The 16,884-nt window shown below is 35.5% G+C and overlaps 2 protein-coding genes across 5 annotated transcripts; one reads left to right on the top strand and one right to left on the bottom strand.

Moving 5' to 3' along the window:
- Window positions 1-519: 519 nt before the first annotated feature.
- Window positions 520-9,562, bottom strand: LOC113731997 (uncharacterized). Of its 2 annotated transcripts, XM_072080028.1 has the most exons (12): window positions 8,526-9,559; window positions 7,538-7,622; window positions 6,538-6,589; window positions 6,421-6,441; window positions 6,286-6,339; window positions 5,266-5,316; window positions 3,687-3,749; window positions 2,829-2,894; window positions 2,475-2,513; window positions 2,141-2,257; window positions 1,940-2,032; window positions 520-1,150 (listed from the first exon to the last, which is right to left on the bottom strand). In XM_072080028.1, exons 1-12 carry the CDS (start codon window positions 8,623-8,625, stop codon window positions 869-871), a joined length of 1,023 nt encoding a protein of 340 aa, XP_071936129.1. In that variant the 5' UTR covers window positions 8,626-9,559; the 3' UTR covers window positions 520-868. The 2 variants fall into 2 exon arrangements, with proteins under 2 accessions (XP_071936129.1, XP_071936130.1); XM_072080029.1 differs by lacking the exon at window positions 5,266-5,316 and having other exon boundaries at window positions 8,526-9,562.
- A 1,428-nt stretch (window positions 9,563-10,990) lies between these two features.
- Window positions 10,991-16,532, top strand: LOC113732000 (uncharacterized). Of its 3 annotated transcripts, XM_072080026.1 has the most exons (7): window positions 10,991-11,273; window positions 11,395-11,465; window positions 12,801-13,245; window positions 13,907-14,217; window positions 14,308-14,364; window positions 14,999-15,441; window positions 16,037-16,532. In XM_072080026.1, the coding sequence occupies exons 3-7, from the start codon at window positions 12,863-12,865 to the stop codon at window positions 16,310-16,312; spliced, it is 1,470 nt and encodes a 489-aa protein (XP_071936127.1). In that variant the 5' UTR covers window positions 10,991-11,273; window positions 11,395-11,465; window positions 12,801-12,862; the 3' UTR covers window positions 16,313-16,532. The 3 variants fall into 3 exon arrangements, with proteins under 3 accessions (XP_071936127.1, XP_071936128.1, XP_071936126.1); XM_072080027.1 differs by lacking the exon at window positions 11,395-11,465 and having other exon boundaries at window positions 15,011-15,441; XM_072080025.1 differs by lacking the exon at window positions 11,395-11,465 and having other exon boundaries at window positions 10,992-11,273.
- Window positions 16,533-16,884: the final 352 nt, after the last annotated feature.

Below are 16,884 nucleotides of genomic sequence, written 5' to 3' on the forward strand. Positions count from 1 at the left end.
AGCTAGTGTTAAGGGCAAAACCCAATGTGTGTGCATGGTGTGCAATTTAAAAACAAATTATTTTTATTTAAACCTTTTACTATTGGAAAAGATTTTGATGTTTTAACAAATTTTTCTATAAGATTACACTTTTTAGAAGGAAATTAATTACACTAATGATGTTAGTTATTGTGAGAAAGAAGGGGAAGAGGAGGATAGGAGGAAAAAGAGGAAGAGGAGAGTAAAAGTGAATTCTAAAAGTAACAGCAAATTGTTCATACCAAACCATCTATTCTTGCTTTATTATCGTAGAGATATCTTAGTTCTGTAGTTAATATATGGTGTTAATAAACAAAAAAAAAATAAAATAAAAGAGGCACCATATCCCAACTTAAAGGTGGTCAAATTTTCACAAAATTCATTACTATGATCAGCCAGACCTTGTATGTATAACTTCAGTCCAGTAATGGGAAGCAAACTATTGAGAATATGTTATCCCTTGTTGCAAATAAAAGAGAACAAAAATGTAGAGGTACCAGGTTAATGCAAAGCATTTCGCATGGAAAATGCAATGATATTATTTTACATCCACCAGATGGAACTCTCCCATAGTTTTTTCTCGAGAAGTGGTAATACAAATCAATGGCTAACAAATTTGTTTTTCTTGCTTGTACAAGTGTAGAATTTTTTTTTTTTTTTTTTGGGTAAGACAAGTGTAGAATTAATGAAATGGATTGTGAGACTCTGTTAAACAACGTACTGCAGCAAACCAATCTTTTTGGATGGACGATACTTTGAGTGAATTGAGATGGAAGGATCGTCGCTTATTCTTGTTACTTCTTTTTCTCTTCTCCGAAACACCAATTGAAATGTATCCAGCAGTCTCCACTCAATTTATTAGTTGCAGTCGAATATTATCTTGCTCTAGCCCATCAATTTGTTGGTAAATATGCTGGAAAGATTTTAGTTGTAGGATGGATGATTCATCTGTAGTTGGGGGTTGAGCTGTGGGAGGCTGTGCAGTGCCATTGTCCACCAAGTATGGTACTATATACTTCTTCATGTCACCAACAGAAATTTCCAGGTGACTCCCTGAAACATTCACAAACTTAACCTTTCCAGCTTCATCCAAGGTTCTCAAACCAATCCAGTCTTCTTTGTAGAGTGCTGTCTGCATATAAAAGCAAGTTTGGTTAGAATAGGTGACAATGACAAAGATGCATTTCTCATTCTCTCGGTGCTTTTCTTGAGGAAAGTTATAATGCAAAACCAAAAGAAGCAATAGAGCTTATGAGGGATAAAAATGACCTGCATATCTCTTTTATTGACAAACTTTATCACACAAAAGTGGTGAACTCAACTCTTTTCTCTTTTGTATAACCTAGAAAGCAGAACTCTGGTGCTTTGTAATTGGGAAAAAATGCATCAAGTCATGCTGAAAACCAATTTCTTTGTTTTGGATTCTCATTGTTGTAGAGAAAACAAGAAAAATGGTTGCATCGCCAAGCATAAGTTCGAAGTCAACCATGATATGGAGTAATTTATATCTAGATATTTTCCCGTAGAACTCCATCTTACTATGTGCCACTGAACTTGAGTAATTATCTGGTAGAACTGTTGCCTGTTTTCAAGCAAACTCAGTACTGTATTGTTTCCTCTATGTAATGAATACATCCCAAGGGAAAAGGTCTGTCCCTCGCACCAGCCTAAGTACTTCCCCCATCATATCTAGGACAAGAAAATATCACCTCTACTGCAGTGAGGAATACTGGATTTAAGATATTAATTACCAGCTTTAGTTTTTCCTGATCTCAGCTCCTATGAACAAATAAGGTTCTCGTAACAGTAATAGCATATGCTTTTTATTTGTCGAAGAAGTAAACGTATCTCGCCAGGAGAAGTCAGAAAGAAATGTAGTCGTTGAAATAATTTTGAAAACTTAACATGTTATGAAAATCACCTCTTGTGCAGGCAAAACAGTGCACCAAGAACCATCTGGGTAGTATCCAAACAAAGAGGTTTCCTTTGGCACCAAAACTTCATCTTGCTCAAACTAATGAGACATGAAAAATGAAGAAATAGAAGCAGGAGACTCTTCAGTGACATCAGAAATTGGATGTTCAAGGTAGACTAAAACAAAAATGAAGCTTCCCCAACTTACCATGATAAGCACCAAATTCTCCAAGCTAGCAAATCTTTGCTCGTAAGTAGCATTCTTATGAAATTCATTATTGAGTTTGGGAAGAAACTTGCATCCTTTTCTGTAACCGTCAATATCCTGGAAAGGGGAAAAGTAGAGAAGAGAGATGGAACATATGATTTGGTGTCTACTTGGTATCATTTTACTGGAGATATTGTCAATATGAGAGAAGAAAAACCATGTCAATGCACGATGACTGTGTTTGTCTACACTTTATGTTAACACATACAAAGATAGCTAATGCAGCATTATCACATATCTTGAAATCTTAAGAGACAATTCTGATGTAACTTACAGTTGGGATTTTTATGTAACCAGCTGGTGCTAGATGGTCCTGCAATTATGTCAAAGCTGACAATTCAAATGGTTGTAAGCTCCCAACAGAGAGAATAGAAATAAAGAAGGAAATAGAACATAGACAGAAATGGGAACCAACTATAATGTTTGTCAAAGGAATTTAAGGAACTGACAGAAAAGAATGTCAATAAAATCATACTTAGCTAACAGGCTGACTATTTACCCTCTTAAATAGACATTTGCTAAAGAATATAAAATCAGCCCTTCTTAGAGAGCAAAACTTTTCGTATTTTCATTTCTAGAGGACATCTATAAATCTAAAGTCGAACAATGCATAATAGGGAATTCAAACCTGGACATAGTCACTGTACACAGCCAACTGGATTAGAAAATCAACAAGAACGCATAGGATGCTGGACTGCAAAGACAGAAATTGGTCAAACCAAACTATTATCGCCTTTTTTAAGTTTTTGGGAAGTGAACTGTGCTAGAAAATCTGAATATGAATTTAATTTCCATACATAAGTACATGTGCACTTTAACTTTGCTGTACGTTTCCAGATATCCATTGGATAAAAAACTTCATGACCTAGCAATTTACCAAATCTTCATACATGAAGACAAGGTATCCAAATAAATTCTGATTGTGATTCACAATATGACTAAATTGTGTTTAATGAGGCATGCATAACTAATATGTGTTTGTAGTACCTATTTTTGTTTGAAGTTTTTATTTCATTCCTTCCGGGTATGTCAATGTTACTCATAATTTCTCCTTGAAATTGTTCCTTCTCAAAAGTTAACTGAGAGAATGCTAAAATCAGCATGATTGTTAAGTCTTTGTTCATCCATGTTCTTACACATAGTTGTTTTGCCTAAATGTCCTCATATCCTTCATTTTCTTCCTGATTTTTATGCTTTCTCAACTCTTCTCCTCATTCAGCACCTCATAAAGGTGAAACATTTTCTGTGTATTTGACAGAAGCTTTATGTAGATGCTCAACAAATGTGAGCAACCCAACAGGAGATGGTCATTAAAGATCATCAGTCACATGACCACATCCAAAAGCCAAAAGCAATCTCAAGGCAAGTGAAATAATGCTGCATAGCACTTGTAATTTGTCAAGCATGTTAAAAATGAATCTCAAAAAATTTCCTAATCAGAAGCAAGAGACTATGTAATACAAGTAGAAAAGTAATATGCACATACTCCACATAAAGGAACAGAAGCTATCCCAGCATGAGGACCTGCCAGAGATATAAAGTTCTTCACCTGTTTCAAATAACAAGAAGAAAGGCTTAACATTGATTTTTAATTTACAAATAGATATGAAGATAATGCCACAAAAAACAGCCAAAGTTTCCTCTGGATGCAAAAATCTTGTCTTGCATTTGATGCAGTAACAATAGTCTCTAATTAAAGTCATGTTTCAGGTAGATCAACCTAGTTCCTGTAATAGGCAGGCTGTGTCCAAATCTTGACAAAAAGATTGAAGTTTTACACTCCTCATTACTTTTCAATTATGTTTTCCCTATGCAAAAGCTTGAACCATGCATTCCCCACCACCCTTTCATTGGTAGCCCATGCAAGTGGAAAATTCCGAAAAAGGAGTTATAAATACCCAGTGATGTTATATCTGTGTAATGAACTAAACAAACGCTCCAAGTCCTGCAGAGATTTGGTAGGCCTCTCAGAGCAAAATTTTGTAATAGATAGGACTGAAGCAGGCAAAACTTTGATAATCAGAGAGCAGAAAACAAATTTTACTGTTAAATGTCTTGTATCTTTAGCCTGTCCTTTTTTTTTAAAAATGCAAAAAGAACTTGATATCCTACTTCTGAAGTCTCCATTTGTTTGTGCCAAAGGACATCTTTAGCCTCTCTAGATATATATAGACATCTTTAACCTCTCTCTCTCTCTCTCTCTCTCTATACACACGCACACACACACACACACACACACACACACATATATAAAATGTTAAATAAATGTTAAGTTATACAAAAAGGTCCGGACATTCTACTCCTGAAATCTTCATTGAATTGTGAAAATGGTGCATTCTAAACATCACATAGTTCACTGTGATTACAAAAGGTTCACTTCGAAAAATCTCGTCTCCCTCCATTTTTGCCTTGTTAATAAATTTATCTGGATATTGTTCTGCAACTTCAGATAGTGTTTGATGTCCTAAAATTTTCAGGCTCCATGAAAAACACTTAACTTTGTTCTGACAGCTGCTTTGATTTTCATTTCCTCAGCTGAAAATTTCTTCATAGTGCATATCCAAAGTGCAGAACACTGTAGTAACTACTCCTTTGTCATGATATTGCAGATGGTTGGAATCCAAATGTCGGTTTTCAACTTATAATATCTAGTCCTAACAGGTACTCAAAGACAAATGGTGCTCAACTACTTGAAAAGATCAGATGCTAGCTTCTTGGTGAAACAAAATTGGAGAATAGTAGAATTTCCTAAGTGAAGAAGCCCTCCTGTGTGTCCAAAACTTGAGCTTAAGCTAAATTACTGCATATAAACATCCACCCATCATGTATGTGTGTGTCTGTGCACATATAAGGTTACCAGTTCTAAGCAAGCACATCTACTAAACCCTGCTAGAATAATTAGAAGAAAGGAGATGAGCTGGCTAAGGAGATAATTTTACCAGAACATAATCAATTTAGATATAGTTTCAAGATGAGGATTTCATGAGAAATGCATCCATCAACGAATCAAACCTATTAATAACAAGGTAGTTTTATAGTTCTGAAAATTTCAGAATGATTCTTACAGGAGGTCCTTCATCACAGAATTCAATGACCCCTCTGCCTACCATGTTTCCCTAGAAGGAGAAATGAGAAATGTCATTAACCATCATAATAAAGATGTGAGAAAATTAATCAACAAAATTTCACCAGAAAATAATGTATTCGTATTAAGCTTGGATGTGTCGTTTCCTTTATCACTCATGACCTCTTTAATCTGATATGTTGAACGTAATTAATTTTTAAATTTTGAGGCTCAGACTTGAATTATTCAAACTATTAAAGCATAAAAGAGAAGTCCATGAATTTGTCCGCTGGCATAAGATCATTAGGCACTTAATAGATGTCCATTATTGTCTCCCTTGCTTTACTTTTGACAGGAAATCTAAAAGTCAATTAAGGAATCAAAAGGAGAACCCTGATATGATGAACTTTAGTAGGTAAAAATCACTACAATAAAACGTTAAAGTAGCCAGGCGATTCTTATGGCCGTCAAATGGCAGCGGCAATGGAAAAAAAAAAGCCATCCTCGCTAGTGTCATCATCATCATGGATAAGAGTAAAACCGATGCATGGTAGAAAACAAGGATACCAAGAAGAAAAAACTGCAGGGCAAGAATCAAAAAGGGGAAGTAAGATGTGGATGATTACAAAACTAGTAGTAGTACTAATAATGCTAGGCCTCAGTAACTGTTTATCAAAAGTAAATCAGTTGTTAATTTGAAAATCAGGAGAAAACACTGGAGGAGGAGAGGGAAGAGTGGAGAAAGTTTGGGAAAAAAAGAACTTTTGTAGAGAAAGAAGAAAGAAGAAACCAACTTCTAAGGACATTTACAAATCGATTCCTCAGTTCAAGAACACCAATAAAGGCAACAATATTTCGATGATACCCAATAAAAATATCAATATTTGGGTGACTAATCTGAAACTATTATTGCTGAAGAATTTTCTGCCAGAAGACCTGGAATGTGTTTATGATGCAAAAACTCCAAACTGACAATGCCAGAGTAAAAATTTTATTTGCCACCAGACTAAGCATCTCTTACCTGGGAAAGTCCAACGATATTGTAACCATCCCTAAGCTCACTTATTTTCTTCACCTATAGTTTGAAGAAATCATGAACTTAGGAAAAGCCAATTGCCAGATCTAGGAAGCAAAAACTTTACTATGCCTTTAATACCTTCTCACAAGCAATGGATATCTGGAAATAGAATATCAAAAAGAAGGTTAATATAGAATTCTCTCATTTTTTACATGCATATACAAAAAACAGCTGTTAGGCTACTTATTGCTAGACCTGTTTAGGGAATGGCATAAACCAGGAATCCCACGCTCCATTACCAATTTCACTGCACAAGTATAGAATTAAGAACTTGCATTCAGTAATCAGCATGAGCATGATAATCAAATAATTTAGCACATATATGTAGTTCAGGATTTCCACTCCAATTGTCTAAGACGAGCGTTATTCTGTTTCTATTAAAATCATAGACAAGCGTCTAACACCTCTGCTATAGAGTAAGAACATTGCAACCAAACTCATTTCAGTTTCTATTAAAAATTAGGAGAGCATTGATGCTATAATAGGCTATAATATCAGTCCGCCAAGCAGTTGTTTTGACAAGAATGTACAGTTTGAGAATTTGTCTGCCATTATCTCATAGACCAGCGATGTAATTTGGTCTCCACTGGGGGAATCTTACAGTTTTTTAAGCTCTCCAAGAAGAGATTACTGAGTTACATTTGGGGGTCTAGAGTACCCAATAACAACATGTGAAAGTTGCTTATTGTATTAGTGCAACCTTTTGCTGGATATATGGGTTTCTGATGACTGCAGAACAAGGAAAAAGAAACAGAAAATGAGAATATGGTGAGAAATACTACAGATTAGGTGATGCTTGCTCTTTAAAGCTCACCCCTCAGATATTGAGAACTATGAAAGGGCCATGCTTATTCTTTCTTCAATTATATATTGTAACCATAGGATAGGCAAAATACACCATCCAACTAAAAGTTCCACAGAAAAGTGAATTTATCAGGTGCTAGTGACTGACTAAACAAGGAATATGTTTTTTGTGATTTTACAACTTTAAAAGACTAAACTTGGATCTCAGTTTAGAGTTCCAAGTTGTAGTGTACAAATTGTTGGAATGACTCAAAATCAATCTGCTTTTGACATGCCTCTGATCAACCTTTGGTAACTATGTGTACTGGAATTGAGAGAAATACATGGAACAAGACTAAGAGCAATTACAAGTCTGAAAACTTCACAAAAGTATAGTGCGATAAGGACATACACACAATGTCCTTGAGTTCCGGACCAGTTAGCCAGAATTTCAGTGAAACGCTCTACCCCTTTATGACGGCATGCATCCTCAATTCCTGCGATCGTACACATAAACAAAGGTGAGCACAATTGAACTGGAGGTAAGATGTATGAGCTCATGCCCAGGTCACAAATTTAGTTTCAAAGGACAAATGCATGAAAATCAGAACTTTCTATCCAACGGAAGAGCAGGAATCCAAATGACCAGGAAGTGGCATACATATGCCAAACAGAATACTAAGAATTGATCATGTCTCGAAGCAGGATTCTGCTCTTCTCAATAGTTAATTAGTTAAACAACAATAAAGATGCTCTGCTAAAATGCAGAGGAGATTCAGAGTTAAATAAATACGATTGCCTTCTTAATCCTTGTATTACAACTACGTACTATTCAGAACTACATATTTTACTAAAGGTATGAGCTTTTCAAGTTAAGTTCCGTAACACCTACGTATGTTTCAGTAGCACTATATTTCTACACCTGAGCAAAAAGTTTCTAATGTGGAATTTGCCAATCAGAAAATGAAAATTCAGCAAGAAGAGCCCAGTAAATTCAGATTCACGAAACAAACTTTCATCCTGAAATATTCCACCGGTACTAAAAATGCAGCAGATACACAACCAAAACTTGCATCATAGAGCATAATTATATAAAGCAAAGACTAGGTGGTTCTAAAGCCTAAATACAAGAAGTTGTTGTCAACACAAAGAAGATGAAAAGATTAACTGAAAAAAAAAAGTAAATAAATTACATACAAAATCATATATGACCAAAAAAAGGCAGCTCAAAAGCTCCTCCCACTTAATCAAGCTTCATAGCAGAAAAGACGGGAAAAAATCTTATGGCTGAATAATCAATATAGCTAAAAAAAAAGAGACAAATATAGCTAATAGTTAGCCACCTCCTGAAAATACAGCATGTTGAAACATTTCACAGATGATATCAAGAAAAGAATTACCATGAAAGACAACAAAAGGGATGCAATATGGGGTCGTTGGCATCAAAGTCAAAGTGACAAAGAACATGCAGACGGTAGAAAATGATGAACTTAGAGCCATTGATTTCGCAGGAACAAAATTTGAACGTCCTAGTGGATAACGGCAGTGGCACTAAGTTTCAGCACCGCTTTTACGAGTCAACCAAAAAGTTTTTTCAAAGCGGTCCAAGAGAATAGAGGGTGTAGATGGATGACTTTTCTCAGTGCAGGCATGTGAGCCAACTGCACAAGAAAGGTAGCAGAAACGTGTAAAGAAAAAAGAATGGCAGAGAAAAGGATTGGTTGGTGAAGCATAGTTAAGGCCTTCGCCTTGGAGGAGCCAACGAACATTCAAGTTCAGCAACAACAACGGCATGGGAAATTATGATGGTGTACGTCACAGAGTAGGCCAGGGCTTTTCGGTTCATTTATAGTTGACATGTTTTTTTTTTTTGTCTAGATCGAGGTGCTAAAACAATAGTGAGTCAGACAGAAACACCGCACTATTATGATCTGTGTGTGTGTGTGTGTGTGTTTTTTTTTTTTTTTTTTTTTTTTGGAGTGGAGGATCAATTCTAAACTAGAAGATGCTGTATCTTTAACTTTCATCTATTTTTCTACTTTTGAACAGATGAATTTTTTCCATCATTGAACGAACAAAGTAAATAATTGAATTCTCTAACTTTTGATGTGTCAGGACTCATGAATCAATGATCTGTAGTAACTTATTGCGCATGATTTGATTCATTCTTCGTTTGAAATATTTTTACATATGTCGTGAATAAATTGCATGAGAAAAAAGAAAAAAAAAATCACATCTACTTTAGATTTTAGAAGGCAAGAAGAAAGAAAAAACAGCAACAATAGGAGATAAACAGATGAACTTTAAGGAAAGGATCAATTAAATTGCAATTTCACATAAAATTTCATATTTAAATTTGTTTAGATTTTCCTTGATTTTAGTGAAACGTGTTAACTCTAAATCTGTCCCATGAGGGTGTGCATGAAACAGAAGATAAAAAGGAGGTAGAGGATGAGGTGCCGCGACTCCAAGTTGCCATCAAGCTTTGTTATGGGGCAAGACTACAAACGTAAGCTTCCTGCAGCTTTCTATTTTTAGTTTCTCCAACAAACCAAGCATGCAAATGTAGGACTAGGACAGATCTGGAGCTTTTGTTTTTTTTTCTTCATATGTTGTTCCAAGGTTTCACTTCTCTGTTTTTTTTTTTATTTTTTTATATACGATTAAGGGTTTGGAACTGAACTTTCATCGATGAATTTTAAACTACATTTGGTTCAAGAAACAAATGAGAAAGAAGAAAATTCAAGGGTTGTGTCGTAGCATCCTCTTAGTCTAGTAAGGTCTGTATACCTATTAATCCTTAATACAAAATCTCTTTAGACTCCTCCTCCCGAATAATCTAGGATAGATACGTTATACAATAGTTATCGTTTCCGAAAAAAAAAGAAGAAAATAGGATATTTGCCCCCTTTTGTGATTGGGATGAACTATGAAGACTAACAAAAGTCTTGTAAGAAGTGAATAAGGCAAAAGAATGAGAAGATTGAGAAGATAATATAGGAGAAATATCTATCCATCTATCTATCTAAAATTTTGAATTGATTTTGCACTTTTAGCTTGTTTATTTATTATTGAGATAGTTGTGTCAAGATCAATAATTCTATTAGCAAGTTCATCCCTCGTGTCCAACCAGAGCTTGGTGAAGTAAATGGTGTCCTTTTCTTTCTTTTTCTTCAATTGTGATGATCATTACGGTCCAAATACTTCCACATCTTCAATCAAGATGCATAAATAAGCAATCATGTTGTCGTTTTGATTATGGCATCTTCCAAATTCTGTTGTCTTTTAATTGTGCTCAAACTCTATCATTGATATCGTATTGGATGATTTTTTTTTTTTTTTTGGGGTTATTGGATCCTATTTGGACACAAACAATAAACTACAGGTGCATTACTTTTAGTTTAGAGAAGGACCACGGCTAGGAATAATTGCAAAAGTATATAATTGCAAAAGGAATAAACTACCGTTTGATTTTCGTTAATATTTATTTCTATTTTTGCCTCAATTTTAACTGGATGAATTTTGGGACTGCAGATGTAACTTTGGACAATGACATTTAGACAATTACAGTAATTGACAAAAAAAAAAAAATCAGTCACAAAAATAGCTTGCGTTGAATGTGCAATTTTTGAATAAGATTATGCAGTTTCATGCTAAGTTTTAAATAAAAGTTAGAGGGAAAAATGTAACTTTTTTGATGTAAATTTAATACGAGGTAAGTTTTTTGATGTCTTTAATTCTCTACTCGAAGGGGTTTAATCAGATATTTTAGAAATTGAGGGATTCCATCGTGATTTAGTTATCCCTGAGGGATGTGATTGTAAATCCAAAGAACACTATATGGAAATAAGAAAAATAAAGGAAAGCGGAAGTCGGCAAAATTAAGGTACTAGCGTCCAGTTGCCTACAGCTCGACCAATTGACATCGGGGACGCCAGAATCATCGTCCAAACAACACCACAATTACCTCTGCCTCACGCTTTCATTATTCTCTGTCCTACTAAAAATTTCTAAATCTCCCCCAAAAAAAGGAGAGAGAGAGAGAGAGAGAGAGAGAGAGGATCTTTCAGTCTCATGACTCCATAACCACTATTCACTTGCTCAAGCTAGTTTTGCCGGTGGTGAATTCTCATATACTCTCAACACAGGTATCAGTAATTCAATTTTCTTGAAGTTCCTTTTGTTGGTTTTTTAGATTTCAGGTTATGTGAAATTTCCAGTTGAGTGTCGTGGAAACTTGATTTGTGTGGGAAAATATTGTGGGGTCAGAATTCATTGGTTCTGTTCTGGAGGGTTTTGACGTGGAGGATTTGGTTACTAATTGCTCAAGAATGTTGACAGTTGAGTAGAGATTCAATTTTTTCTTATTCTATTTTTGTGGTTTTGGGATTTTGGGGTTTATGCTAAAATTTGATTCGTTTTGCTCTGACTGTATCCCCTGCTGCCAATACCCCTGCCAGGACAAATTAATTCTTGAATTTTGGGCAGGTAAAGATTTCTTGGATTTTAATGCTTGCTTCCCTTGACTGGAAAAGAACTTAGAAAATGCAAAAAAAATATAAAAAAGAAGAAAAGGATTTTCTTGCCAGTGAGGGCTTAGAAGGCTTGGTAGTTCGTTCAATTAAAGGATTGCTGTTCAAGTAATTAGAGTCAACATATTGTTATAAAGTTGCTTAATTTATCTAATTTATCATTTCTTTTGCTGTGTATTTTATTATTCTACACAGTAAAGACTGGTGTTTAGTTTTAGATGAGACTTTAGCTTATCTTGTGTAGGTGAGTTACCAGTACAGTGTTCCTCTTGCCTGTTATTCTTTTGATTTTATGAGGACATTGCTGTTGACAATACTTTGTGGTATGACATTTTGTGGGAAGTTGAAAGGCTGAGGCCTTGTGTAGTTTTCTGCATTCTGTGGATATGCAACAATCTTTTGGATTGCAATCAGTAGATCTTGAGTTCGTGTTTGGTTTTGGTTTAGTTTTAAAATAGTTTGGTTTTGGATTATTAGGGTGCCTCTTTCTGAATTTTTTAGCCATGAGTGGATTGAAGTATAAGGAACTCTATATCTGTAGTTGTTTGCCTAGCCATTGATGATGATTAACTGAGGTATTTGTTGTAGAGCTAATTTCATAAGATATAAGTACTATTTCTAGCAAATGGCACCTAAAAAGGCATGATCAATCTGTTGCCAGCCATGTAGTGAGAATTTGATAATTCCACAAACACCCCAATGTTTTATATGCAGTTTTAAAATGTTCAATCTTTTATTCTCATTATTCCTAATTTACTTACAAATGAACTTTTTCTGGACGCATTACTGGAGAGAACTATTTGTTTGCTCAAGTAAGTTAGATTCTTGGCATCATTTTGTCTCACTGTTTAGGTGCTTAAAAATATTTAGAACAGTGTGCATTCTTCTTCTTCTTCTTCCTCTTCCTTCTTCTGCTTCTTTTTTTCTTTTATTTTATTTATGTAATTATTATTTATTTTTTGCATGATTTTCAAATAACTGGTTTCGTTTAGGAGTCATGGGGGTGTATAGTGATGTTTTAACTGGCCGGCGTTCTACACATACTAGTTCAACATATACAAAAGTTTTTACACTTTAATCAAGAGTTGTTTCTGTCCTTGCTCACCTGATAAGTCTATTTTGAATAATTTGATTGTGCTGTAGGTGATCTGAGTGAATTGTTTAGTGATAATCTGGAAGGCACCCTGATTGTGTTGTATAATGCCATGGGTCCAGAGTTAGAGCTCAAGGCAAGATCAGATGGTGTTACATCCTCATGGGGGAAGGAGAATCGAGTGCTTTCTATAGATTCTAAAGATGAGTACGTGAAGTCTGAAAGCAACTGTGATGACTGTGCCTTGGAAATGAGTAACTGTAATAAGGATGTGGAAGTTAACATCACAGGACTTGCAACTTCTGATGGCAATGGGCTGGTTGAAGCTGAAGGCCAAGATGCAACAGACAGTTTCAGTTTGAGTTCTTTTGATGACACAGATTCTGACTCTGAAGGTGCTGTAGACACTAGTGATGCTGAAGTAGGATCAGGCTTACATGGTTACAGTTCCTCCTCCCTGGCAGTTGATCGACTAAATGACATATTCCGGACGAGGTATTAGTCATTTGTTAGAGCTTTCCTGTCTTTTATGTTGCGGATGATTGATACTAAGAAAGTCAAAGTCTTGCTTCAAGAAGCTAAATTCATAGAAATCTCTTTTTTGGCTGTAAAATCTAACAATAATGAAATTAGTTGTTTAGAATTCATTAGCATAGTTCAGTGACTAGATGCAAGTAAAGTTATATTACTCATTTGAATGTCTCCATCTTCATTCTATGCGTCCATAGAAAATACCATCAGAAAGGCATCCAGTGCATATGATGGGGCTTGTGTTGGTTTTGGAGGTAGGATGGAATTGTAGCATATCAGTTGATGCTTGGGTGGACTATAAACTCAATCTTGTCCATCCCCTTTCCCTTTGCCAACTTATTTACGAGATACTTTTCATGATAGGAGTTTGATGAGCTGAAATGTGAAACCATTTGTCTCTGTCTCTCTGTCTGAAAAATAAATTTCAATAACAGAAAAAAAAAATAGTGTACAGATTGTTTTACAACTATGCATTAATTCCTTGACTGCTTTGTCCCTCTCATCTTAGTGTGAAGAATAAGACTTTGTTCATTCATTGTATTGTTTCACAATTGCACTGCACACCTACTGGGTACTCGTTCCATATGTATTCTTATTCAGTTTTTGCATGTTAATGATCTTCCAGGAAGAAAAGATTGACATCACACTGGAGGACATTTATACAACCCCTTATGTGGCGATGTAAATGGGTTGAATTACAAGTCAAGATGTTAAGATCTCAAGCTCTAAAGTATGACAGGGAAGTTGTTAATCATGATCAAAGAAAGCATTATCTATTGGAGAATTTGCCATTGGAAGGTTGTGGTGTAAAGTCACCTCCGTATTCTACTGATGGTCCAACAGATAAAGTTATGAGGAGAAAGAAAAGAAGAAGGCTTGAAGACACAACGGATGTAACATCATATATGTCACATCATAATCTGTTTTCTTATTTTGGTACTAATGTTTACCTGTTTTATTGAATTGATATGAATTTTTACTGCTATTTGTCTGTTGGCCATGAACTTGTCAATTGTTATTTCACAGAAAATAGGATTCACACTGCTGATGGTGCTCATGTGGATGAAGATTGGGCCAGTCGAGGTAAGACTTGACTTGTTTACAGTGTCCTCTACTGATGAGTGTGTGCTTTGACTCACGTCAGATGAATGATTAGCCAAAACACTGAGTATTCTTGTTAAGGTCATCATTTATGTTTTCAAATGTTTTAAGTTTTTTACTTTTCCTCCATACTGTTTAAGATAAGATCACTTTGGCTTGTTTATCCCAAACGTTTCTCTTGTGAGTTTTTTCTCAAGCCTAGTCTGGTGACTTGTTATCCTGGATGGCTTTACTGGAATAATCAACTGGTGTGGCAGAATTTATCCACATGATTTCTTATTTCTTGGCTACAATTTTTCTCCTTTTACTTTTTCAATCAGTTTGTCAACCTATTGCATCCAATGTAGCTGTGCTCAAGTGATGTATTGTATCTCTGTAACGGAACTAAACTAAAGTACTCTTGCTTGCAAATGAATTAGTAAACAAAAAATTCCTTGAGCCGTTACTTAATAGATCATTGGATAACTCAAAATTTTACATTCACAAACAGAGTCTTAGTTTTGCTACTGGAATTTTAGGTGAAAAATTTCCAATCATCAGTGTAAAATTAGTAATGTATGATCCATGAATATCAGTTTGGTAGTTTTCCAAGTTTTTAACTGAGCTTTGTTGGTAGTTAACTCTGCAGACAAGATCAGTGGCAATGATGAATCTAAAGTCAGTGATGAAAGGTTGTGGCTTGAATTGGGGTTTGGTGATAATTCTTCAGAGGAATTATTGAGGAAGATCTGGCTTTTAGAGTCACAACTTAGCAAGCTGAAGTTTAGACTTGACAAGGTAATGAATGAAAATGCTGGAAAGTTTTCTTCTGCGGATAACTTGGGCTTGGTTGTACCATCTAATTTGACCAGCTCTGCTCGATCTCTTGCTTTTACTCCAAATAATGGGGACAGAATGCCAGTAGGATCTTCTAATATTGCATCTCAGCTTTTGTCACACTATAATATGGGTAATGTGATTATGCCTGAAGGTGCAATCTCAAGTCTTGGAGAAGTGTCCTATATCCCTGATGTAACTGAAGGCATGGATCAGTCTCATCTCGGGTGTGCATTTATAAAGGTATTTATCTCATCTTAGGTGTACAAGCAATTTTTGTCTTACATTTTAAGCTGTTATTCATTTCCAGGATGCTTTTCGGGGTCAACTTTTTGTCGTAAAAGAATTTGACTCATTCTGTTAAAAGAATATTGGTGGGCATAAAATTACTCGTGGCCAAATTACTTCACATTTATTAGTACTTTGGTGACTTTAATTCTACAGATCATGCATTTTTTAGTTAATGCCTCTGCTCATTTTACTGTTTCTTTCTTTGCAATATAATGTGTGGCTTGTTTTTCTTGATTTCCCCCTACAGATGCATGGGCACTATTCTTGTAATTCCCCTTTTTGAAGTGCTGTGTTGAGTGTGCTCTGTGTGTATCATTCTATTCAAATGCTTTTTGTTTTCCTTCTTTCTGGAAACCATAATGTTGGAATAGTTGTTGTAACTTGTGGTTAAATGGGAAGTATGATTTCATAATTGTCCTGAAATCCTGTCTACTTGTAGCAGTATGACATCATAATAGTCCCAAAATCCTGTCTACTTCTAGCATTTGTGTATGTATGTCAGTGTGTATCCTTTTTCTTGATATATTTGTGTACATTTTTCTTTCAGAATGAAGATGAAATATTGATATATGATGAGAGGTTGAAACAAGATAGAAACAATTTTGATGAAGTCCATATGCAGCCTATGGAAAAGCCCCAGGTAGCAAAGGACGAGCCGCATAGCACTGTCACTACAGTTATTGCTGGACCTGACCAGCAAACAGATAATCAACCACCTCCAAAAGTACGGTCCATTGCCAAGCTTACTGCCACCAAGAGCAGGAGGAAAAAGGGGAGACGGAAGGCTTCCTCTGGGAGGTGGAGCCGCAGATCCTCCAGTTAGCTCTCACATTACTACTCTTTTCAATTGCTAAACCAGGTGGGAGGACGAGGAGTTTAAAAGTCCTGGCAAGTAGTGTACTCTACTGAGGAACTTGTACATGGAATTCTATTATCGCACTATATTTTCCAAGTATTTCTTTTTTTTTTTTTTTTGTAGAGAACCTGTACATACCTGTTCTTGGAACTAGTTCTGTATACGTGGAATTTTCTATTTTGCATAAGATGTGATTGAGTAGAAATTAATAAGATAGATGTCCTCCGCGTAATATTTGACAACTTTATTAACCTATACGGTGAATTGCACTCTTTTTAGGATCAAATTGGTGCTTGTAATTCTATCTCAACTGTTACCTTCTTAGTTTAGTGCAGTAACAGTTGCAGTTCCAGCCATTTCTTTACCAGATTATGTAGGATTCCCAGGTTTCTTGTGAGCGTTCACCGTCAGAAAAGCAATGACCTAAAATTTTATTCACCAGCTTTTATGCCTTTTAGGGATTATCTCCAGTAGAGCTTGTGTTTGGTGTAGCTTGTAACATGCAGTATAGAGTTTATTTGTTAGATAGAAGTGGCAGC

Source organism: Coffea arabica, chromosome 2e (genome assembly GCF_036785885.1).
Source record: "Coffea arabica cultivar ET-39 chromosome 2e, Coffea Arabica ET-39 HiFi, whole genome shotgun sequence".
Taxonomy (NCBI): Eukaryota; Viridiplantae; Streptophyta; class Magnoliopsida; order Gentianales; family Rubiaceae; genus Coffea; species Coffea arabica.

Coding starts and splice junctions, on each gene's coding strand:
- LOC113731997 (XM_072080028.1), bottom strand. CDS start 8,625: ATGGCTCTAAGTTCATCATTTTCTACCGTCTGCATGTTCTTTGTCACT. Junction 6,340..6,420: donor TATCCATTGCTTGTGAGAAG/GTATTAAAGGCA, acceptor TTCAAACTATAG/GTGAAGAAAATAAGTGAGCT. Junction 2,033..2,140: donor AGAATTTGGTGCTTATCATG/GTAAGTTGGGGA, acceptor ATGTCTCATTAG/TTTGAGCAAGATGAAGTTTT.
- LOC113732000 (XM_072080026.1), top strand. CDS start 12,863: ATGGGTCCAGAGTTAGAGCTCAAGGCAAGATCAGATGGTGTTACATCC. Junction 14,218..14,307: donor TAATCTGTTTTCTTATTTTG/GTACTAATGTTT, acceptor GTTATTTCACAG/AAAATAGGATTCACACTGCT. Junction 14,365..14,998: donor TGAAGATTGGGCCAGTCGAG/GTAAGACTTGAC, acceptor CTTTGTTGGTAG/TTAACTCTGCAGACAAGATC.